Source organism: Psittacula echo, assembly GCF_963264785.1.
Source record: "Psittacula echo genome assembly, chromosome: 16".
Taxonomy (NCBI): Eukaryota; Metazoa; Chordata; class Aves; order Psittaciformes; family Psittacidae; genus Psittacula; species Psittacula echo.
The window spans coordinates 1,762,133-1,787,069 of NC_137752.1; the positions used below are offsets into that span (position 1 = coordinate 1,762,133).

The window sequence follows — 24,937 nt, forward strand, 5'->3', positions numbered from 1 at the left end:
GTCTCAACGCAAGAAATGGCCAGAAAGCAGAAATCTCCCCTTTTTCCTGCCTCAGCTCCAGATTCATCTCCAAATACCGCTTCTACTTGCAGTAGTGAGCGCTACAAGCCCCCTTTATGGCTGGTAGCATCCACACATCCACATCACCACTGTGTTTAGCTGGGTGTGAAATCACCCGAAGTTTCTTTACCGGTTTAAGGTCTCTCACAGCAAAACGTTATCATTGCTCTCCCCACAGACAGAGCCGCTGCCGGGGTCACTGAGCATCCCCTGCCCGAGTCGGTGTCCAGGCTTCCAGCTCCCTTCCTGAAGCAGGAAAAGTTGTGGTGAGCGAAAAACGGTGGTAACCCAGGTGAAAAGGGGGGCTTCTCCCTGTGCCAGCACCCATGAAAGTGGCTTTGCCAGGCGGGACGTGTCTTGGTGCTTGGGCTCAAACGGCGGCTGCCTGGAGTCAGAGCTTGGCTCTTCGCACAGGCAGGGTTTGGGGCCACCCCACTGCCCCAACGGGCACCCCATGGAGCCAGGGCCATGCTTGGGTTGTAGGGGGGAGCTCACACAAGCTGTTCCCAAAGGGAGCTGCTGCTGGCAGGGAATTCACTGAGCGGGAATTTGCTCCCTCTCGTGGGTTCTGGGAGTTGGTGCCTGAGCTCCCCAGCAATGGTTGCACAAAGCCACGGGATTCCTGCGCACCTGGGAAACAGGAATGAAAACCTCGTGTTTGACCCCAGGAGCTGCCACCGGGGGTACGGGACAAGTAAAGACCCCATCAGCGGTACCTACAGCTTCTGACGACCCAAAACTCAGTCTGCTTTTTGATGGCTTGGATTTTGGCTCCCCGGAGCTCCCAGCCCCTTCTCACAGAACACTTCATTGCCTTTATTGTCTCTGGGTCTGCTGATTCTGCCTGAGTTTATTCGTTCCAGAGAGTTTTAGCTGCCGTTCAATGGGCTCCAGGCTGAGTGTGTAACATGAACATTACAGCACTCACTAACATGAACAATGGCACATTCCTTGTATTTCCTAGACAAATCCAGCTCCATTTAATACATACACAATATTCCACAGCGGCAGCGCCCTTTTGTTTCATTTCACGTTTCCTTTAACAGTGATTTAACACCCAAAGACCCCGCAGGCTGCAGGCAACGACCTGGGAAGGGAGAACAACCCAAAGCACATCGGGTGTGGGCACTGTGCGGTCGGTGTTTCACTATGGAGCAGGAGAACGTGAAGAGGGCTCAGCCTCGGCCGGCCATGGACGGAGAGGCAGGTCCTGGACGGGCAGCCAGGCCCCGGTGCAGCGCCCATCGCCACCCCAGCTGCCACCGGCTGCTCCTCCGAACAGGCAGCTCGCGGTCTCCCTCTAGCGGCGGCAGGGAGAACGCCGCATCCCCCCGGCCGCCGCGTCCCCCTCGGGCTGCGGGGTGCAGGCTCCGGCCAGGCCTCCCCGGTGCCCCGGGGGCGGTATCTGCTGGGCGGCCGCTGCCCGGCGCCGCTGCGGCCTGGCCGAGACCGGCTGGCGAGGCTACACCGCGGAGGACTACAACTCCCAGCGTGCACTGCGGAGACTACACTTCCCACAGCGCTCCGGGGCGGGGGGGTTTCCACTTGAAAACTATTATTATTATTATTATTATTATTATTATTATTATTATTATTATTATTATTATTATTCGTCTCCCGCCGTGGAGCCGTCAATAAACGTTAATAAACTCCACCGCGCTCCCCGGGTCACCGGGGTCTGTCCTCGCCCGGTCCGCCTCGGCCCTTACTTCCGGCGCAGCGCCTCGCCGCTCCGCCGTTAAAACTACACCTCCCAGCATGCACCGAGAAACAGCCCTCTTCCGGTTCCGATTGCCGCGGTAGCGCCCCCGTCCCCCCGGAGGGACCGGCGGGCCCAGGCGCGGGCAGCGGCTGCGGAGCCAGGAGTGCGGCGGGGCCGGAGCAGCGCCGGCAGCGGCCTCCGAGCTCGCCTTCTCCCAGCGCGGCCCGGCCGGGCTCGCCGCCCCCCTCGGGCCTGGCGGGGTCACCTTCATGGGAGGGCGGTAGCGCGGGGCCCGGCGGTGCCCGGGGCCTGGTGAGGAGTCGGCGGAGCGGGGGCCGGAGGCGGCGGCGGGTCCCGGGGCGATGTTTGTGCAGGAGGAGAAGATCTTCACGGGCAAGGTGCTGAGGCTCCATGTGTGCACCATGGAGGGCGCGGAGTGGCTGGAGGAAGTCCCCGAGGACACCACGGTGGAGAAGCTGAAGGAGCGGTGCCTCAAGCACGTAAGGAGCCGTGTCCTGGTGCGCTGGGAGGGAGCGGCGAGCCCGGGTCGGTGTGAGCCATGGATAGTGCTGGGCTGGGGCTGGAAATCATCGTCGGGGAGGGCGGGTAAATTCCCATTGTGGAGAAAACTGATTTTTCCAACGCCCTGTAAATGGCTTAAAACGAGATAAGACAAAGAATTGGCTCAAGTAACCGAGTGTTGTGTTCTGTTTCCATGTTTACCGTGTCTGCCGCCCCCCCGAATTGCGTGGAGCTGTTCTACACAGAAAGCAAATGCCTGTGTCAAGAGTTTTGTGTATTGGGAAGGAGGATTTAAGGGGGGAAATACTTTGCAACCTTTAGTCACAGAATTTGGCGTGTGCTTTGTGTAGTGTTAGAGATTGCCAGCTCCTGCGTGCCTCTTGTGACCATGTGGCTCTGCACTGCAAGAGTCTGAAGTGGCTCCTCATGATTTCCCCTCAGAACTTAGTCTGGGTTGTTTCTTGTTTCTATGGAAGAACAGAGAAGGAAAGTGACTGTAAAGGAGAGCTTCCCTTGTCTGAAAAAGCCTTAGCCCAGTCGTACCCTGCGTTGGCACTGCGGGATGTTTGGTGGGGAGATAATGGACTCTTGTAAAGCTCTCCCTGAGCTCTGAGCAGTAAGGTCTTGATGGACGTGTCCAATGGGTAAATTACCACTGTCTGGAAGAGAAAACAAGTAAAACTGCACAGGCAGAGCCTATGGAAGTTGAGCTGGAAAACACAGGCTCTTTGTACCCGTGTGCTCACAACTGGTGTGTTTATGGGTGTTAAATGTGAAAACCTGTGGTTCCAAAACTATTGGACTGATTTTTGAAGCTCTACCGTGATGGTGTTTTACTTTAAATCAAAGCCAGGATTTACAACAACTGGGTGTAAGGTTGTGACCTGTCACCAGGGCTGTCCTAAAGTCTGTCGTTCTGGAACCAGTGCAGCCTGATCTGGGAGCTTGGGAGCATTGCTGAGGGACATGCAACTTTATAGAGTGGCAAAAGCAAGAGCCTCTGCTCCCGCCTTTGGGAGTGCAGCTTACTGAACCACATCTAATAGCAAGGTTTGTTTTGTCTCTAAAGTCTTGCAAAGGCTTTGTTTCATAAACCACACTTGCAATAGTTGAATATATGTGTAATACTTAATTCCTTAACCCCCATTTGAAGGGTAAAAGATTTTAGTTTCTGACTGAGCACTCTGAAGGAAGGGTGGCAGGAACCCTCTGCCTTGGGTCAGCTCACTGCTTCTGGCTAGAACTCCTGGCACAGGTCACAGCACACACTGTTTTTCTTGTCTTTTAGTCTTTTTAAGTGCTTTTTGGTTTCAGGATGAGGAGAGCTACATCCTGAGGGAAAATGGGGGTGCCTTGCTGCAAATTCTGGAGTTCAGGTCCCCCCATACCATTACAGTCCTGGGATAAGGCTTGTACTTCCCTTCTGTCCCTGTTCAGCACAGCTGAGTGATTAAGTGGTGCAAAACCTGCCAAAACAGGGTGGGGTAACAATTACATGCATGTGTGCAGTGCTGAAAAGCCTTTAATTATCAGGAAGCTTAATTGAATAGCTGCTTGCATTGCAGTTTGAGTCAGGGCAGAAGACAATTGATAACTTGGCATGATGTTTGATTTCATTCTCTCTGCTGCTTTGTGCTAATGGTGTGGATTTGCATAACAGTTATGGATAATATATAGTTTTATGGAGGGGGGGAAATAGAAATGGAAAAATCATCTCTCCTGATCATGGGTGTATTGCAATGAATCTTGATAGCACCTCGAGATAATTTATGCAGCCATCTCCTGTGAGATGCTGGTCATTATGTTCCCTAAAGTCTTTGAAATCTTTCTTTTGGGAAGCAAAGGAAGTTGGTGTTTGGAACAGTTTTGAACCATTTAGTGGTGGTTATTGTTAAACTCCTGCCTTTAGTAAAGCTGTCTTCATAGTCTGTGAACCTGATAATACGTTGTTTCCATTCTGAGGGATTTTTTACTCGTATTTCACCATCAAAGGGTTCTCTTGGAACAGTCACTACAGCACAAGGTCCCACTGCCTCAGCAGGAGCGGACACTCTTCATTTCAGAACCAGACTTGAGAAGGGTCAGCTTAACTCAAACTCACACTTACATACTTTGTATGTCCAAGTATGTCCTGGTTCTGATACTCTGATTACAAGAGACCCTTGCTCCTTGCTGAGGCTCACAGCGTTTCTGAAATCCTGATGTAAAATTGAGGTCATGCACTTGGGACACACAACCATGGGCTGTACGTGTGTGCAAGCTCCACCTGTAACTTTCCTGGCACTGTGGGACAAGCTTTTAATGCTCTGTGCTTCTGTTCCCCTTAAGCAGTCTCAGTGATACTCACCTGGCTTTTAAGGTATGATAAGGAGTATCTGTGGAGTAGAGATGCAAGGTGCTAGTTCTCAGAGTACAAAGATAAGGTAGGTTCATGCCCCTGGGCATGGTTGGGGTACTGTGTGAGGGATGCAAATGGTTTAAGCCACCCAAGCTTAGCAGCAGGGAGTGTCAGTGCTATTTACAAATGTTTCTGTTAATAAAAGCAAACAAAATAAAAGCTTTTTCTTATTTTCAAACCAACCAAACAGCCCTGTGGTTTATCAGCATTCCAAGCTTCACAAATAGCATTTGGCAGCAGCAGGGTTTACAAGTTCAGCAGTTGCTCAGGCACCTGTGAACAAAGGTTTCTCTCACCTGCCTGCGAAGCAGCCTGAGCTCCAGTGTTGAAAAGAAATGCAAATATTTATGCTGGAAGCAAAAGGATGAAACAGCAGATCCTCTCCTTGCAATCCTTTTGTACAAAAAGATGAGAGAGAGCTCATCATCCCCACACACTGTGCCTGATTGTGGGGAGCAGCGCTCCTTAGCCCTGCCATGCCCCGGGGCAGCAGGGTGCACCCTCCGATTTCCCTTGCTTCCTCTGTGCTCTGCAGGAATTCCTCTCTTCTTTCCTGCTCTTCCTGGGGCTTACCAGTGCTGGTCTGTCTCTGGGCAGGAAGGTGGCTTAACGTCACATATTTAATACACAAGTCCTGTGTTTTGGCAGAATGGTTCTCATGAAGCAAGATTCCACAGTGAGATCTGATGATTGGTGCTCGTAGTTCCTGGTGCTCTGTTAAGAGCTAGTAGAGGCATTGCCTAAGATGGCCTTTCTATTTCCAGCCCATGTTAAAATGTTAAGATAAGTATTTCACTAAGCGGTCTCTTTGATATATGTGCTCTCCATATTTGCCTTCTTATTTTATGCGGTTGTCAATAAAGTGGTTAGAGGATCTGGCAGTTAGAATGGGTGTCCACAGGACTTCTCTTTTAAAACAGCAACTTTCATTTTATTGCATGCATTTTCACCTTAGTGTGAAGGTTGCATGCACACACACATCCCCTCCCCTTTATCTGTGCCTGGGAAAAAATGGATAATAGTGCCTGTGCTGTCCCAAACATACACCTCCCAGCTCCCATTTTCAAGTTCTTCCTTTTGGGGTAGAAATCTCAGGACCTGTGACTAATATATTGAGCTTGTTCAGAGAGGAGATGTTCCACTGATGTACTCTTATGCATTTTGGGTAACTTATCAGATCAATTACAGGAGGTACTCCCAGCTGCTTCTAGGCTTTAATGTGTTCTTTGGCTCTGGTTCAGCAGTTAATATGCTGAAGGATTAGTAAGAAGCTACTGTTATACAGAGCAGGGCTCAAACATTCTCACCTCAATCTTACTGAGCCATCAGAGCTGTATAGAAGCTCATCTGAGGAACTGAAGGTCAGTGTTGAAAACAAATGCATTGTGTTTGAAAAGAGCAGGTAGCTGAGCTTTCCATCAGCTGCAGCCACAACAGGAAAGGTGGTGATGAGCTAAAAGGATTCCTTTGAAGGAGGCTGGTGATCCATATTATGATGGGCAGGCCTACATCAAAGTGAAGCAGTGATTTCAGTGGGATTTCTGGAAATGGCTCTTACCTGAAGGGTGAACACATTCGTCTGCAGACATGGTAAAAGCATCTTGAAAGAAGCATCATTAAAAGCTGTTTCTGTGAGCAGAGCAGGTGAGGTCAAAGTGTCCTGTTGTGGTGAGAGCAGCAATGTCAGTTCCATGGCTTTGGTAGGCTGTTATTTTTAATTTAGCCTTTCTGGAATTGCAACCACTGTGCTCTCTTTTTCTGCTCAAACAAATTAGAAGTCTCTAGATGCACTGATGTAATGTTCTTGAGGTCTGTTGCTGGGTCTGGAAGTCACTGTGGTGTGGAGTCAGTTCAAGGCCTCTGTGTGTGCCTGTGCTCTTTTGTCAGGATTTGAACTGGATTTCCGAGTGAATTAATTGACATACAGTTTATAATTGTAATAAGGAATTGAGCCCAGTGTTCATATATGAAAACAAGTTACTGTATGCTGATTATTTATGGTTGGGAAGAAAAGTTGTGAATATAACTTTGGTTCGGTGCTTTGAGCAGGAGCCCAGGTGAGGGCTCCAGCAGCCGAATCTATTGATTTCACTTTGAAACAAGATGCAGAAACTACTGTTTCCTTCCCAGTTTAAGGTCAAGTGTACCAAAATCACTGCTGGCAGTTGCTTGTTTGCTTGTTTCGTCTGACGGTGTGTGTAAATAATAATTATTAGATGAAGCAGAGTCTCTGTTTTGACACTGGTTACAAATGAGAAACATGCTGTGTTATTACAGCTCTTCTGTAGAAACACTGGGTGCTCTTTGTAGATTTGCATTCTTAGTTCATGATACTAATTGCTACCCCCAGACTTTTCACTAAGAGGAGTGACCTTAGTGATCTGTTGCAGAACTAACACAGCTGTGGGTCCCAGAGCATCTGTGCTTTGCTCCAAATCTCTGCAGGCCTGAATATAGGCCCAAGGACTCAGAATTGTGTGATGGAGACATAATGTGAAAGTGTAAATCCACTCATGTAGGCTGCTGCCCCTGAAGACCTCACTTGCGGTGATTGAGCTATAATGTTAATGCTTTGAAACTGTCTAAAGAAGTTTTTTAGACTGTCATAATCAGTTGGAACTTAAATCATAGAATCATAGAACATGTCAAGTTGGAAGGGACCCTTGAGGATCAAGTCCAGCTCCCTGAAGTAGCTATTAATTTAACAGCAGTGAGGAAGGAAAGTTAAAATCCTTCCTTTTGTTGATTATTCTTCCCAGCCAGGAGCCTGGATACGCAGGTAGAAACCTCAATTTCTTTAGTGAAACATATTCTGTGCACTGGCCTCTAGCTTAAGCTACTAAGAAGCTGGTAAATGATGGCACAGCTTGTATGTGGAGAATCTTAAGTGCAAGGTGCAGTGATTCATGCGGGAGGCTTATTTCTGTGCTCTGATCTTTAATATTTATTATCTTCTGCAGTGTGTACCTGGGAGCTTGGAGGATCCAAAAACCGTGACGCATCATAAGTTGATCCATGCTACTTCTGAGAAGGTGCTGACAGACACAAAAACAGTGTTGGAGGAAAACGTTCAAGACGGAGGTGAGGTCGTCTGGTTTTTAAATGCTATCAGCCTGGAAACATGAGATTGTGTTTAACTGTTTGGCGAGTTCCAGATGGTAACTTTCTAATATCTACTCTGCTTTGACATAGGAAGCTAATAAGATAGCAAAAAAGAAAGAGGAAAAAAGACTTTTTCCCCCAGAGAAAGCACCTTGAACAGTTTGCTTTTCTTCACTCTTGAGAGTTGAAAAGGAATTGAATGTGTTCATTAAGTTGTAAAATTAAACAGGTGATTTTTATCTCCTAAAGGAATTTTTCTAAATCTCCAGGGCAGCATTTATCCTTCAGAATGATTCAAAAATCATTCAATTATGGCTGAGTATTCCAAGCCAGACAACCCAATGCTTTTGGGAGGGGGTTTTCTTGAAGTCTGCCAGTCAAGTAGAAGGATGGTTGCTGTATCTGAGTGTCTGCAATTCAGGCCTCATTCTGTCCTCTGCAATTGCAGGTCAGAATCCATCACACTATAGTATCACTGACTACAGTAGAGTATGTGAGGTGTGTATTTGCTCCTGAACTTTAAAGGTGTAAAGGATTAATGTGAAACAAAAGAAGATCTAAAGATGAGAGCCAGAGTCAATTTTTACTAGACAGCTCAAGCTAATGGCCCCTTCTGGAGATAAAGGGCAGTGGTGCAGAGAGAAGCAGGGTTGCTGTAGACTGAAATACTGTCTGAGCCAGAAACTCAGCAGGAATAGAGTTCCTGGGTTTTTGCCTGAGTTCATTCAGGCTGCAGAACATGTGCCATGACCATGAGCGTTTTGGTGTCTGTTCCCAGGTAGTGTCACCTATCACCTTTAGAGCTGAGAAGTGTCATCTTAGGAAGAGGCGACAGGCACCATTTTTGCTGATTCGTGGTGTATTATTTCTAGGCGAGGTGCTGGCTCTTGAAGTTTTGAATTGCATTTGCAGCAGCTATGCAGTGTTAACTGTGTAGTCACAGTGAGCTGGCATGCCTCCTCACTCCTCCCTCTGCAGCATGTGCCTTGCTTGTCACGGAGACAAGATTGCAGCCAGCAGCTGACTGCACAGGGCAGCCAAGAGTCAGCATGTGGATCCTTTCACATTCTGATCAGCTGGGCAAATGAGGGTTAACAGCCTGCACCAGCTGTTGCTCTTGGCTGTTATGTGCTGAGCCAGATAAAGGAAACTTGTTGTGCAAAGCGTGCTTTGTTTGCTTTGTACCTGCTTAACGCAGTGGACTAAAAACTGTGTGGCAGGCGTATCTGAGTGAAGGACTGCAGATTCTGCACAGGCCTGTTTTGGGCTCTGCAGTCTGTCTGCATCTTTCCACCCTCAGAATGTAGGTGGTGGTAACTGAGATGCTAGAAACTCGGAAAGCATGTAGTATTTCTAGAAACCAAGTTTCTGGATCTCTAGAAAAAGGGCACCTTGTAAGGATGTATTAGTAAGTGCTAGTCTTAAAAGCACAAAGCAAGCCCTTGCCTGGTGATGTGGGATATCTGATACTGAAGACTTATTTGCCCTCGAGACTTGCCCTGGTGGCCTCCCAGGATTACATCCTACTGTAGACCATGAGTCTCTCTACTGCCATTCACACACAAAGGTGAGCTTCAGCCTGGTACTGGAAGTTCTTGTTGAAGACTGGTGCTTTCCTTGCTGTAGCTGAATGGCCCCAGCGCAGACCCACACCCATCTGTGGCCTGTCTCTATTGCTTCCTTCTTAGTGGAAGCACTGAAAGACTTGATGCTTTCTAATTATTATGAGCCAATTGCTGTCCTATTAACATAGAAGACAACTGGAGCCTCTAATACCCTTTGTGTGAAGAGAAGAAACCAGTAACAGTCAAAGTATAATTAATAATGGACCATGTTTTGAATTGACTGTGCACTCAGGAACTGTGGACACTGAAGGACTGTGTAAAGCCGTAGAGGCTTTGAAGTATGAAGAAAGGTCTGTTGCTACAGGGGGATTAATACAAAATCAATCTCTAGGAAAATGGAATTTGTGAAGTATCTCACAAGAGCTGTTTTCATGTAACTTTCTGATCGATTTTGGTGTCATTCTCTCTCTAGATGTCTTGCTGTTGATAAAGAAGCGTGCACCACCACCACTCCCCAAAATGGCAGATGTGTCAGCAGAGGAGAAGGTGAGTTTGAAAGACTTCTCAACTCGCTTAACTGCTTTATTAATGATATGTGGAAGGATTACAGTGGTGTACTTTTAACTTTGATTGTGAGAACGTTTGCCTTAGAATAAGACATGCAGATACTCTGTGGAAGTGGTATAGATTTGATCTTTGAACAAATGTCTAATAACTGTGTAAGTACAGTTCAGCAAGTGTCTTGCTTTGTCTCTGTTTGAAAACCCAATAGAAATACATTGACTTGCTGTCAGGCTGTCTCCTATCTTTAGCTATATGTGGCTTGTCACCCTCTAACCTGGTCTCTAGAGCTGGAGTGTTGCCCCCTTACTATTTTTTTATTGAAACTTTATTGGAATGTGATTGTTACTGAGAGTCCGTGGTGCCCAGGATGCTGCTCATGGACCAGTGCTACTGCATTTGATGTTACTGCATAAACACCTTGAGCGGTGCTTGGGCTTGATGTTGTGTATTCCTGAGTCTCTTTACTTTGTCCTTGCACAGCTTTGTTTCTTCTTGCTTCCTGTAGGTATTGGTGTATGTCTCTGTAGCCCTTCCTGTAGGTATTGGTGTATGTCTCTGTCTTCAGTATGGTCTTGCTGAGCTGAATGTCACTGTAAGAGCCTAAGTTATAAGACTGGAAATATTTATAGTTTGTACCCTGCTATGTTTTGTCCTGGACTATGAGCATGTATTGAAAATCCAAGGCACCCTATATCTCTGCATGATACTTGCAAGCAGCAAAGCACTTCCACTGTGAAGCAGTTGTTAGTCTGTGCACAGCGTTAGTCTATCTCTGGGTTTGAAGAGAGCATGCTATGAGCAGGCCACGTGAAGCAGAATATGGGTCCTGGGCACTGAGGCCTCTAAGTTCTCTCTGTTTGATACATCACTTTCCCTCTATGTTGGAATTTCTCTGTGTGATTAGATAACAGAAATAGGTGTAAGGACTAAAAGTGGGGCAACCCGACAGGTCCAGTTTTGCTTTATAATTGCAAAATGGTACTGGTGCTGTTAATCCATTGTATTGCTAGACTGCTGTTTCTCTTAGTTGCGAGTTACAGAGCACTGCTTGATGCCTTGGTGAAGACTATGAAACTGCTTTCCTCTGTGCTGTGTTCTCTGTTCTGTGGATAATGGGTTATGAAACCTGATCATGTTTCTTGTCCTTCAGAGGAAACAAGAGCAGAAAGCTCCTGATAAAGATGCTATTCTCAAAGCGACTGCAAATCTACCCTCTCGCAATGTAGATCGCACTGTGGCCCATCACAACATGAGGGATGTAAGTATTAGACTTGGCCTTAACTCACACACTAACAACCAAATAGGCCTTTATCATCTATAACCTTTTGTTTTACACATAAATGTGATTCTCTTTTCTCTGTAAGAGAAATACAGATGTATATAATGTATATTAAAGTAGATAGCTTAATATTTGAGTACAGATCATACTATTTGGTGATAATAATAAATAGCTCTGTCTTCAGCAGTGTGGGGACCACTCCTACCCTCCTGTACTAGTAGGATATGAAGCAGAGAATCTGCCCACGTATTGCAGGCTGTCAGCGTGCCCTAGTAACCTAAAGGGGACAGTTGCCATTTAAGCTGTTTAATGGCCAAATGGCCTGCTGAGCACAGCTTGTTTAAAAACAAGTGTCCAGCTCAAAGGAATTTGTGCTGCTTCAGTTCAGAAAATAGCTTTGATCTGTGTTGTTCAAATTTAGATTACTGGAAAGCAAAGAGTAGACCAGGAAAGCTCATTGGTTCAGAGAAGCAAGTACTGTTGCTACAGAGGTACTGTGACTGTCTCTTATAACACATCTGCAGTGTGTTAAAGTGTTTCTGCGAAGCAGTGAGTTTTCTGGACCACCACACATCTTGTGGTGGAACTGGGTGGCTGTGGTAGAAATAAAGAACTTTCTGCCCATCCTGTTTACATGTAGCACTTCACAGGAAAGGCCAGTGCCTCTTGAGAGGCTAAATAATGCAAAGGAAGCCCTAATAAAGCAGTTATCTGTACAGGGGGCCAGACCACTGCTGAGATACTAACAACACGTATATTAAGATTCAGTGATGGCTGGTAACTTGTCTAAATGTTCTGACAGTTTCCTTTCTTGCAGTTCCAGACAGAGCTCCGGAAGATCTTGGTGTCTCTCATAGAAGTTGCACAGAAACTGCTAGCACTGAACCCAGATGCAGTTGAACTATTTAAAAAGGCAAATGGTATGAACATATCTTTATAGTTGCTAGTTCAATCTTGGGAACTTGTTTGCTTCCATAGCAGAGGAGTAGGCTGAGTGAAGTCCAGACCTTGATGTAATAGCAAAGCTACTACAAACTTTGCAGCCAAGGTTTTCACCTTGTGGATATAGCTGGTATAAAAACTGAGTTTCTGAGGTCCCTTTGGGATGAATGAGAGGTTCCATTTAAAAATAAAGTCTTAGTAGTGAAAAAATTGGAAAACGTTGTGTTTTAGGGATGGTAAAGAATAGTTGAAAATGCACAAGGAGGAGAAGGTGTAGCTGTTGGTTCAGTTTGTGGGAAATGCTTGCCCTTGAGATCTGCTATGACCAGATCCAATTTGCTTTCCAGGTAAATGATAGATAGATCTTCAGTGGATCTCATACATATTTACTTATGTGGAAATACCATGGTCATGTGAGTTACTTCTCTTTTATGTGAGATCTTGAGCACATCTGGACGAAGTCTTTGTCCTGGAAGAATATCTGAGCCAAACCAAGCGGAGTGCAGCATATTAAATGATGAGATAGCAAATTCAGGGCACAAACAAAAGAAAGGATGGAAGAGAATAATGGAGTCTGACCTTAACGCATGCCATTCCATTGAGGAAGGGGTTTATTTCAGCTTGAAGTCAATCTGAACATTGTTTTGTTTGTGTATGTGTAGCCATGCTGGATGAGGATGAGGAAGACAGAGTGGATGAGATAGCTCTGCGACAGCTTACAGAAATGGGGTTTCCAGAAAGCAGAGCTGTCAAAGCCCTTCGGTTAAATCAGTAAGTGTACTCAGCACGCTGCCTGTGAACTACTTGATATGGTTAAAACAACAAAATGAATATTTTCTCTAAAGTTTCCTTATGTGGGTCATCTAAAACTAGGTTGGAGAAAGCATTAACTCAGAAGAGCACTGCCTCAGGCAGCAGGTGTGGATGGCACAGGGAAGGGAAGCAGTGCTGTGCTTGCTCTGGAAAGAGCTGCTGGTCTGTGGTTCACTGGCACTGTTTCCAAGTATTGAACTCACATTTTATTCCACTTTAGAATTCAGATTTTGCAGAGAAAAAGGCAAACCCATTCCATCTGCACTGGTCTTGCAGCTGAAGAAAAATACTTTGTTTTGATCTTTTAAAAACATGTGAAGTTCAGATAGCAACTGTAGGAAAACAGCAGGTAATGTAGTTCTTATCTGAAGAAGGATCGGCTGTACTGATTCACTCCTGAGATGGGTTTGTTAGGCCATTCTCAGAAACTTGTAATGATGGAGAATCCACAGCATATTCCAGTCACTCTTTTCCACTCCCTTGTGACTCAGAAAGACTTTCTCCCCCAGTGTTCTCCATCATTCATGTTGGAACTGAAAAGTCAAATAGGCAAAGGCTTTCTTTTCTATGAACATGTAATAATTCCCATGTGTCAAATGAAATTACATGTTCAGTTGCCCTGTTTCTGTTTCAGTTGACCTTTGTTTCTTCCTCTGTATTCACTGGGAAGAGATGTGTTGGGGCTCTCAAGATCCCTTAGCTTGAGCAGTTGCGCTGCATAGCAAGTGACTGTGTTCTGATCACGATGTTCTGTTCCCTTGGGCTGGCCCCTCCTTTGAGGGATAACAGATTTCTGCTTAAGTCAGAGTGGAAGAACGACAAAGTGGTACATGTCCAAGTGCAATTGCTTGTGTTGAATCTTGCTCAAGGCATATTGTGTACATTTAACATTTTTCACCCTCATTTCTTGCTTTGCTATAATGGCATTCCTCAATGAGTGGATAGGTGTCTGAGAGAGATCTTTTTAAGCAACAAAGCAGCTTGCATCCGAGATGTGGTTCCATGTGAATTTGGAACATGCTTGGCTTGCGGCTTTGTCAACAGTTGCACATAGTCAGTGTTTTCTCTGTTGTGAAATAAAGCAGCTGATGTGCAGAATAAGGTGACTCCCTCAGAAATGCCTCTTAAAATCTGGGTCGCAGATGTCCAAGTTGGATTTCATCCCTGTGTCTTCCTGGCTTCAGAGAAGACTGTGATGCCCTGAAAGCACAGAGAATTGAGGTGCTCTGAGATTTGCTCCAAAACCTTATTATTTATGACTTTTCAGATACTAGTTAACCTGCAAGTCAGTATACCGTGGGTGTAAATGCAAAGGCAAATGTCTGTGGAATGCTACTGTACATCTGGTGTGTTTCTCAGCCGTGTGTTTTGATTTGCTTTTCAGTATGTCAGTGACGCAGGCCATGGAGTGGTTGATAGAACACGCAGATGACCCTACGGTGGATGCTCCGCTTCCAGGCCAGACTCCATCAGAAGCCACAGATGAAGCTGGTGCATCTTCTGCTGAAGCAACTGCAGGTCCTAGTTCAGAAGCAGGTGAGGAAGAGGCCAAGGATGAGCTGACGGAGATATTCAAGAAGATCCGGAGGAAAAGAGAGTTCCGTCCAGACCCACGAGTACGTGCTATTTCTCTTGCTATGTAGCTATTGGGATTGGAACGGCCTGTGTGGGGCACCATGGAATCCAAATGATCATTTAGTTAATAAATTAAATGGGACATCTGGCTAGATGTATATTATGCTGGCTTGACAGTATTTTAATGGAAGTCTTTAGGGACAGTTTAAATTCAGGCTGCTGAAAGGGATATTACCTAATTAATGCACTGCTGTCTTAGATAGCAGTATCTAAACTACTGACACTGTTACTTCTGCACCTGAAAACCATCTGATGGGACTAAAATGAGCTGCTGAACTGGCATTGCTTTTTATGACTGCTGTCTGGGAGGGAGGAGGGGTTGCAGGATGGCAATAGGTCCTTTTGCTGTAGAAAAGAATGGAAAATCCTTATTGTATTTTAAGGGGGCAATGAAAAGTCTCATCATCAGATTTAAGTCTGCTGAAGACTTAAAGGAGTTAGCCTTTTATCAGTATCAGCTGAAGAGAAAATGTGTTGTCATCGCAGTGTAAACTCACCAGGAGGTGCTCTTTAGAATCTAGAACTTGGTTTTTACAACTGTTTCTTGTGATTTCAGTTAAAAGCTGTAAATGTATTTGACCTGGGTACAATTTCTAAATGCTTAAACATTCTTCTAACAATATGTAGGTATGCTTGTCTAAACACATAATGCTGACTAGCAATATAATAAATCTGGGAGGTGAAATTAAATCGAGCAAATAGAACTACAAGTGCATGTGAAGTTTGGTCTACCAGTGAGATGTGAACAAAAGCTTTGTGACAGAAGTCTTAAAATAAGATGTTTCTGTCCTGCTCTTCTCCTTTCTGCCCCAGGTACACTTGCTGTTTGCCTTGCATTCAGCTGTCAGTGTTGAGGATAGGAACTACCTTCACTCTTGGGATTTTTCTTCCGTAATAAAGACACTTTTGATATAGGATATTTGAAAACCTTGTAGATAAGATTACTTAGTGGTCTGCAGAAGGAAGCAGTGGGGGTTTTACCCCACAAATGCTCCTCACAAATAAAGATGTGAATGTTCTCATTTCTGTTTTAAATGTTATGTGTATTAAGCTGTGCAAATCTGATCTAGGCTGTCATTGCCCTGATGGAGATGGGATTTGATGAAAAAGAAGTGGTAGATGCACTCAGAGTAAACAACAACCAGCAGAATGCAGCCGTGAGTACACTGTCACTTCTGTTCTTTATTGCTGTAATAGTCTGTTCAACTGATTCTTTTCATCATGGAATTGGTTGATGTTTTGATCTGTCATAAAGCCCAACTGATATTGGAGATTCTGTGCCTCTTTCAAATTAGATACACAAGTGGAATACAAAGGTTTTAGACTTCTTAGAGGAACTCAGCATGTGTGAGGTTGAGGCTGGTCTGGCTGGGATAGCATATGTGGGTTTTCAAAGAGCTTTTGAGAAACTCCCTCAGTGGAGTCTGCCAAAGAGATTATGCTATCATGAGAAAGGAAAAGGTATTCCAAATAATTAACAACCAATTAAAGAACAGGAATAAATGATCCAACAAGAGAATCAAGCCATGTAATGTGTAAATTACCATTCTGCAGCAGTGCATTCCACAGTGTATGAAGTCAAAAAATATAAAGACTTTCAAAGATTGGCTAGTCTCCTGCTAGTGGATATGTTAAGGAAAGTTATGTGGGCACAGCTGACAGCCAGGGAATCTTCTCTTGAGCATCCAGTGCTGGCCACTGTTAGAGGATATTGGCCTGGATGATACTTGAGGCTGCTGAGGTGTAGCCATGCTGATGGGGTTCCTTTGAGGCAGTGTGTGTGTAGGATAACACACATCGTTCCTGAGCTCTGAGGCATCCAAAGTTGGTATTAACTTTATTACCACACCAGGCACTGCTGCTGTTCCTGTTGAAATAAAAGCTTATTTCTATGGGAGAAAGGCACAAATGAATAGTAATCTAGTGTGAAAATGAATGTACAGCTCTGTCTTTACTGTGAGAGGGAAAAATAGGTAACATGCCACGTTGTCAAAACTTTTGAGACTCTTTCATTCTGATGTACCCAATCATGAAGTCTGTTGTGCTTGCTGATTTCTTTCAGTGTGAATGGCTGCTGGGAGACAGAAAGCCTTCTCCAGAGGACTTAGATAAGGGCATTGACACCAACAGCCCTCTCTTCCAAGCCATCTTAGAAAACCCAGTGGTACAGTTAGGGCTAACCAACCCTAAAACTCTACTAGGTAAGTCCTGTGTGGGTTCGTGATGTATAAACACTGTCTCTGTAGTTGCCGGCAGAGTAGAGGCTGGATGATGACAGCTCACTTTGTGGGGTAGGTGCAGCTCTGTGTACCCTTTTCCTCGCTTTCAGCAGCTGTATTGTTTGTTCGCTTCGTACTGCAACTCAGCTAAACCCAGAACAGGACTTGGGGCTGTCCCAGAAATGCTGCTCATGCCCCAGGCTACTGGATTACACTTGCTGAACTCAGAACTTTAATAGCTGCTGGCTGCAATGCTTTTGTGGATTTAGGAGACCTTTTGTGTGCTCCCTTTGGCCACAAGGGGAAAAATCTGGAATGTCTGACTAGAACTCTGATTATTTAGCATTAAAAACAAGGCTGTCTTCTGCTGTACAGCTGACTGCGTGCTGAGGCCTGATCACTGAGAAGGGAAGATAACTTGCGGAAGAGTAACCAAACAAGTCTGAGCTAAGGCCTTGCCTATCAAAGTTGAGATATGTGACAATACACTTCCCCTCGCTTGGGTTTCGGCTCCTTGGTAAAGCCTGTGTGCTGGTGGTCAGGCTGTGAGCACAGCAAGTACCCAGCTGATGAGCCTGACAGTAAAACATCAGTCTCTGATGAATTGGTCTCTCCGATGCTGGAGGATGATACAGAAGAATGGTACTGGCTCTGTAATGTGTATAAAAAGTTTTGCATTTAGTCTTTTTGGCTTCAAAATGTATTTGAAGCAGTGCTTTTAAAGAAAGCAGCACTTTCCAGAGAGCTTTTAAAAATACTACTTTCAATGTAATTAGGAGAGTTTGCAAGCCTTTAAATAATTCAAGAGCAGAACCTTCCCACTCTTGCTTTCCGAACAAATGGTCTCTTCCTTTCCAGCGAGGGTTCCACACTGCAGCTCAGAATATAAATAGAAAATGAAATGCCATTATATGTGCTTGTGAAGCTTGGATGAACATCAGAGAAAATATATTCCTAATGATACATCTGCAGATTGCTTATGTCACAGATTTTAATAATGAATTTAATGAGATACTTGCAGAATGTTGATAAATCTTTAGTTTTAAGCTTTTGAGTCTGTGTGAAGCACATAGTTGAAGTGGTGAAAGGTGAGATCTGCACTTTCCTCTAGGCATGCTGCATGACCTTGAGCCTGGTATTAATGATGAGCCTTTCAGAGGTGCTGGGTACTTATAGCTCCCACCAATGTCAGTTGGAGCTTTGTACACTAACACCCCTAGGGAATATTAAGACGCTGACCTTGGTGCCAGTCTGCCAGACTCTTACAACACTGACATTTTGGTGGCTTCTGAATAGGTCACAGGTGCAACTGCTGTTTTGTCCTGTTCTGTAGTGACTGCTTCAAATGTCCTCTAGTCCAGCTCAGTGTCTGTTGCAAAGCTTATAAATTATTGCCTGGACCATTCTTCTGCCAAATTTGCAACCTAACTCTTGTGGTAGCTGTCTGGGTCCTCAAACATAAGTAGGAGAGTGAAAACTGGCACATTTAAAGAAGCAAAGAAGAAAATGACAAAGCTTACTGTAAAGACAGCTGTGTAAAGAAAGCAAAAACTGCTCTTAAATATTTGGATGGCTGTCAGTATTCAGAAATGGAGGCAATTGTTGTGCACAACCTTTCCCCCTCTGCCTATGTGTAGGCAGGTGGAACTGGCTGCCTCCCTGACATCCTTTGCTTTCCAGACACCAGGAAGGAGAAAGCATGAGCTCCTCAGAGGGAAGATGCTGCTTCACTTCTGGATCCTGGGACCTCTGAAAAGATAGAGCTTGAGATGTGGGGACTTAAGGCACTACACTTCTGTCTCTGCTGTGTGCAGTGAATTTAGTGCTGGGGAATGGGGGACGCAGAGTGCAGTGCACAGAGTGTATTTCCACCATTTTGGGGTGATGTTTGCCCCTGCCTTTGGGTTGTAGCTATTTCTAACTGTCCTCTTGTTGGAGCATCCCAGACATTGAAGCCTTTGCTGACTAAGGCACTAATTGAGTGTTGCAATTTCCATCTCTTGGCAGCCTTCGAGGACATGCTTGAAAACCCCTTGAACAGCACTCAGTGGATGAATGATCCGGAAACTGGGCCTGTTATGCTACAGATCTCTCGAATCTTCCAGACGCTGAATCGCACGTAGAGGGGGATGCCAGTCCACTGTGCTACTTCCTACTGCCCCTCACTTCACCTTCACCCCAGCAGGAGGGTGCACAGAGTGCTTGGGAGGAGGTGGATGGAAGGGGAGAGGGGTTGATCCTGTCTGAACAGGGGGTCTCACACGAGAGCTTATGTAGTTATGGCCAACTGAAGTTAATTGCCTTGTGGACTTAGTGTTAGTGGAAGAGGTTTGAAGACTTGTTTTCAGGTATTAGGTTTAAAATGAAATATATCCAAAAATAGGAAAAGGTTTTGTGAAAATAACCAAGAATCTGACTGTTGGAAAGAAGTCCAATCATTCATGTTAAAAAGGCCTGTGACAGTAGTTTTCTAGCCAGTTTTGCTAGCATCTGGCTGGTGTTTACAAAAGGTCACTGACCACTAGCATAGGATATTAAATCATCTCCATACAGTATTAATTTATGGCTCTATCCAATTCTAAAAAGCTTTTTTAAATTGATTCTTAGGAAATGTTTTTTAAAAGTTCAACTCTCTTGGGAGAGGAAGCCCATTTCTATCCAGACCTGTTAATCGTGCGTTTTAATTTAAGTGAGAATAACTCAGAGATGGAATTGTTTTAATAAATAGCATTACTTTTTCCTATTTATTTTCTGCGTTAGTGTTGTTGCAGTACTTGTAGGGAATTCTCTGTCAGCTCTGTTAAAGATATAGTATCTCTTTCACAGCAGAACTTGCTACACCAAGGCTTGAAATCTCAAGTAGGCTGCTGTTCATAGGTTCATACTCTGCCGTATCCTAGTGCAAGGAGGGATATATTCACGTAGTGGGGTGTTTTCCATTTTTATGTGCACAGTTTGGGAAAGGGAGACTTGTGCGTTTTGACTTTGTTTCAAACTGTTTACAAAGATTTGCATGGGTTTTTTTGTTGGTGAGCTCTAAAGCAGCACAACAGTTTAGGTTTTTACCTTGTTGAACGTGTTTAAAGGCAAGCTTGAAATGACCATCTTTGAGACACAAGTGGCTTTTCTTGACACTTGTTTTTACCTTGGAAATACCAAGAATGTCAGGCTGGGGCTTTCCCATTTTGTCAGAAGACTGACTGGGATTTCAGACAGGAGCTGAGAGCTTTCAAGGACAGAACTCACTGTGATTCTCCAGCCAGTTTTCAGCTGGGCTCTGCAGGTGTGAGTCTGAACAAAAATAGGTTTCATTTCAGATTAATGGAACATGCTTCACATCTCCCCTGATCCCTGCCCTGTCTTGCACTTCACAGCCGGGTTTTTGGAAAGCCAGGCTAGGCAAGCCCTGCCTCAACAAAGTGCAGAGAAACCAGCTGGGGACCCCATCCTTATCTAGCACAAAGGTGCCCTGTCAAGTTGAGGGATCCTGAGAAGCAATGCAAGTCACCTTTTTAAATGTGAGGCTTTTCTTAAGCAAAAATACAAGAAGATGCAACCCGAAACCCTACAACAAGTTTTGGCCTGAACTTGGCATCCGGTCTCTGCTGTTATGCAGTTAAGGCACTGGAGTTGCCAATTTCACATCATTAATATGAAGGGTGGGGAAATCAAAACAGCATGAGATTTTATCTTGACTGACTATCCCAGGACTTTATTTGTAATTCTGTATTAAGCTTTGCAGTTCATGACTGCTGAAATATTTACTTCTACCTTCAGAAATGCCAAGCTTTGTAGAGATGATGCTTCTGTTCAGACTGGACTCTCACCAAGAACAGATTGACAGCATGACATGAAGTTGTAATCTGTCTTATAACAGCTAGGAGCCAAGTCCTGCAGCCCAGTGAGTACAGCACAACGACTCCTGAGTAGCTGGGACTGAATGTCATAGAGTTATCAAAGGTTTTGATTGTTTTATCCATTTTTGTTCTTGCTCCCTGAAGCTTTTTGCCTGTAATACTACCAGAAGACCCTGTTACTTGAAGCTCTTAATGTCAGAGGTTCATGCCCTTCTCTACCAGTTCGGTTTCTTGTAAATATTCCTTTTAATGAGTGTTCTTAGAAGACAGCTGAGGAAAACTACCCTGTAGTTTGGGGGCTTTTTGGCTTCTGAATGGGTAAGGATAGGTTCAGATGTAACAAACAGATACTTTGGTAGCAGTCTTGGTCTTTGAGGACTGTAATGCCTTGTTGATGAAATGCTGCTTTTGATTTCAGTACTCCATGACCAGACTCTGGAGTGGCTGTGGAGCTTCCAGGCAGACCAGCAAGGGTCATCTGTCAACTTTAGAGTCTCCTACAAGTTTGGCATCTGGTTTGCAGGCAGAACCTTGGGGATTTGCTACTTGGCAAGTGAGCAACCCCAGCTGCCATGGGAGGAGCTGCCCCAGGACTGTCTGTGGCTACTGCCGGGGCAGTGTGGATGATGAACTTGAACCAGCCCCCCAGCTTTTAGGGGTTGAAGCTGGGGCATTCCTGGTACTCAGTGTCTGAGGAGCAGGTGGCTCGTTTCTAAGGGTACAGATTCTGCTGCTTGTGTATCTCTGTGTCAACCCCACAGCAATGAGATCAGAGAGAGGATGATACTGCCAGGACCTGCTGATAAACTGTGCGCGTTCTTCAGTGTCAGTTTGATTGGGGTGATGCCAGAGCTGCTCCCTCTGTGTGCCAGAACAGTCAGTGCTGGTGAACCTTTACAAGGTGTGGAGAAAAAAGCATTGGTAGAACACATCATGCTTATGAAATAGAGGAGGGTAAGCGTGTACAGGTTCAACAACATCACCAGGTGTTGCAGCAGCAGTTAGAGACCTTAGGAATACTGTGTCTTTAAGATGCCTGAAGGCTCAGGAATATGTGGTTATTTCTGGAATTCATTATTCTAGAGCTACACATTTACATAGCCAAAGTGTTGGGGAGTGTGTTCTTCCTGATCTGCCAAATGGTCATCTTGTTTGGTACAGCTTTAACATAGATAGTCCAGCTTGTCTTCTGAGAACTCACATTGCCAGTGGCTGAAAGAGGCCAGAACTTAGGAGGTGATAAGCATAGAAGTCATAGGAGTTGATTTAAAACAAAAATGCACTTGAATTAAATGAACACTTGAATTGGTCAAGACGTGGTGGTGGTGTTAGGGTATGAACCCGTAGCAGACAAGGGAGCCGTGTGCCCTGTCACACCGGGGTGTAGTGCTGCTTCATCCCAGTGAGCAGAGCCCACGGCGCCTGCAAAGGTGTTGGTTACCCTCATTGTTACAAAACCTGCAGAAACCCCAGAAAGATCCCTGCTATTGAGTCAGAACATGCAGACAGGTCTCCAGGCACAAGAGCATGTGGTAAGAGCTGTGCCTGGTGATGAACTGCCCTGTCACAGGTAGAGGGCTGGTGGATCTGGTCTGCGAGCCGGCGAGAGGTCCCTGTGCATGTGGGGATGGAAGGTTTTGCTTTAGGAGGAACTACTCACAGGAATAAGGATTTACAGGCTCAGGTCCCGTGCTTGCATCTCTGGTGTTCAAGTTCTAACTAACAAAGACGTGTTTATGTGTCTCATAGCGTGGTCAAGGGAATATTTGGAAGCCTGTGATATCAAGCAGTAAGGAAGCAGGGAGGTAGGTGGCTAATCCCATGTGTTTTACAGTTCTAGCTCTTCACCCCATCAGTCGATACAGACAATCTACTTTTGATGTCGTGTGACTCTTGAAAGCTAGCTATTTATTTAAATATATGTAACTTGTAATTTTGTCATCAAAGCACTGATATTTTAATAGATATGTGCTAAATGGAAGTTTGTTCTCAGGGCTTCGTATTTATACTCTTTATAGGGTGCATTTAACGGGATGTATTTGAGGAAAAATGCCAGTGGCTGCTTTACAACTTGGATCTTGATTGTCTTTCCCTGTGAGCCTGAGCTAGCATCACCCTTGGAACAAACCTCCAGTGTCTGGTCCAGGCCAAAGCATCCTCCACTCTTTCTCTCCCTGTGAGCAGTGATTTGAGCCTTCTTTGATGGCCGCATCCCTTTGGCAATGGTCACACAAGATCTCCCTGTACTTCACAGGTCGCTGATCTTTCCTCCATTTCAAGGACACTTCTCCATGTGCTGGAAAGTTAACTTGTGTGGTTTCTAACGTGGTTTTCAGTGCGCTCCTATGGGAAGGTGTGAGGGTCCCTCCTGCCAGAAGCCTGAAACCTCAGCAAATCTCTGCTTCCTGGCTGCTTGCAGCCTCTGGCACAGATGAGTCCCACAGCCTTGACCCCTGTTTCTTTTGTCACCCTCCTGGAACCAAACTTGTCTTGTGAGAATCGATCTTCTCACCCAAGAAACACTTGAGTGGTTACTGAAATCCTTTTCAGTTAGGCCTGTTAAGGTTATTTTATTTGTGATTCGTGGGCTGAGGATCTCCTAATGTATTTTGAAAGCTGTTTAACCAAACGAATGTATAGTACAGCTGTTGGCAAACGTTGCTTGTGGAATGAGAGAGATGAGCAGTGACCTTGACTTCAGTGGCAGTTTTCTCCAAGTCCCTTGCACAGGATGGTGAGTGGTTCATCCAGAGTGAGTGCCCTGGCTTTCTACTTTTAATACATAACATTTCTATTAACTAGCAGAATAGTAGCCCTTGCAGCTGGGTACTTCCATCGGATCGCAAGTCCCTGTGCTTTAAGGCATAAGCAAACCACTGATTGTATCTTCCTCTCTGGCTCATTACTCATCTGAAGGGTTTGTGGTGCTGTTGTTAGGTAAGACAGTTGGTGACTGTGGCCAGGGCAGTGATCCCCATGTCCCCACATGTGGTGCACGGTATCGAGGTGAATGTGTGGTCATGGTGGTGGCTCTCACATCTGAGTATAACAAAAGGGGTTTTTAAGGACCTCTCACCCTATATTTGAAGATCTTCAGGTCCTGTTTGCAGCATGTGAACTTCAGTCAATGTAAAGGCATTAAGTTCTTACTGAATTTGGGTATAGTTTTATATCAGTCTCTGGAACAGAGGAGAAATTGGAGCACAGTTTAAACAAAGCCCCACAAAACCAAGTGTCTTTGCAGCAGGTAACAGAAGCCTGTAGAGTGTCTTAAATCGCGTGGTTTTACCATAATGAACTGCCCAAGACAGTGATTTGCCATCCAGCACTTACCACAAGGCAGCACCAGGAAGATTTATCTTGCAAGGTACTGGCTCCATATTTGTCACTTCACCTGTGTAGCCCATCCTTAGGTACAGCATCCGAGACTCTTTGTACGCACTGGCACTGACGTGTGGCATGCACAGCTCTTTCCAAGATGTAACATTACTTTTAGGAAGCTTCACTAGGGCGGATGCCGCCGAGCCTGTGGAATTCAGGGTTCATTCTGGATGGGCTCCTGTGGGTCAAACCTCTCCTCAAGTGGGAAAGCCAGCAGGGCTTGCTCCTGGACAGCAGCCCTCAGGCAAGGAGCACCAAATGCTGCTCATCTGCACTGAAATCTATTCCTGGAAGTTACTGGGGTTGTTATCAAAGCCCAGCCTGCTCAGCCTGAAACAATTCCATCCCTTGACCGTGTGGAGAGGTCGTACCCACAAACAAGGCCAGAATGAATGCTGAGTCTTTAAACCTGCTCACACATACACACTGAAGACACTGATGTTATGTGTGCTGTAAATTTATAATATATCTTAAAAATAAAGTTTTTTGATTTATTACAAGGTGTTCTGAACCATCATTCCCAGGAGCATGTTCTGAACCAGCATTCCCAGGAGCAGCAGAGGTGTATGAATCCACATCGTTCAGTGTTCCTTGTACCTGCAGGCTGCTGGAGTTGTTTGTCAGGAAATAAGGTATTTCAATAGCTGGTCCAGAAACCTGTAACAGAAAATTCCTGGTTCAGTGGCTGGTTTTACACCTGGAAGGTAGTTCTCCCTTTTCCAGGGAGTCACCTTGGTGACCTTCATCGCAAGGGCTGTGTGAATCAGGATTTGGTTATCCCCTGGGATGGACCAGTGCCATTTAAGAGGGATTTATCCTCATGGTGGTTGACTTGATAAATTGGAAGCCTTTTCTTCCATAACAAGGGAACCCTCATGAAGGAAAACAGATCAATAGC

General features: G+C 45.2%; 1 protein-coding gene across 1 annotated transcript; it reads left to right on the forward strand.

Annotated features, from left to right (window-relative positions):
• The first annotated feature begins 1,851 nt into the window (after positions 1 to 1,851).
• Positions 1,852 to 24,533, forward strand: UBAC1 (UBA domain containing 1). The gene is made up of 10 exons (XM_080630519.1): positions 1,852 to 2,262; positions 7,643 to 7,763; positions 9,822 to 9,895; positions 11,064 to 11,171; positions 12,010 to 12,112; positions 12,797 to 12,905; positions 14,332 to 14,563; positions 15,653 to 15,739; positions 16,645 to 16,783; positions 18,809 to 24,533. Exons 1-10 carry the CDS (start codon positions 2,125 to 2,127, stop codon positions 18,922 to 18,924), a joined length of 1,227 nt encoding a protein of 408 aa, XP_080486645.1. The 5' UTR covers positions 1,852 to 2,124; the 3' UTR covers positions 18,925 to 24,533.
• The last annotated feature ends 404 nt before the right edge of the window (positions 24,534 to 24,937 follow it).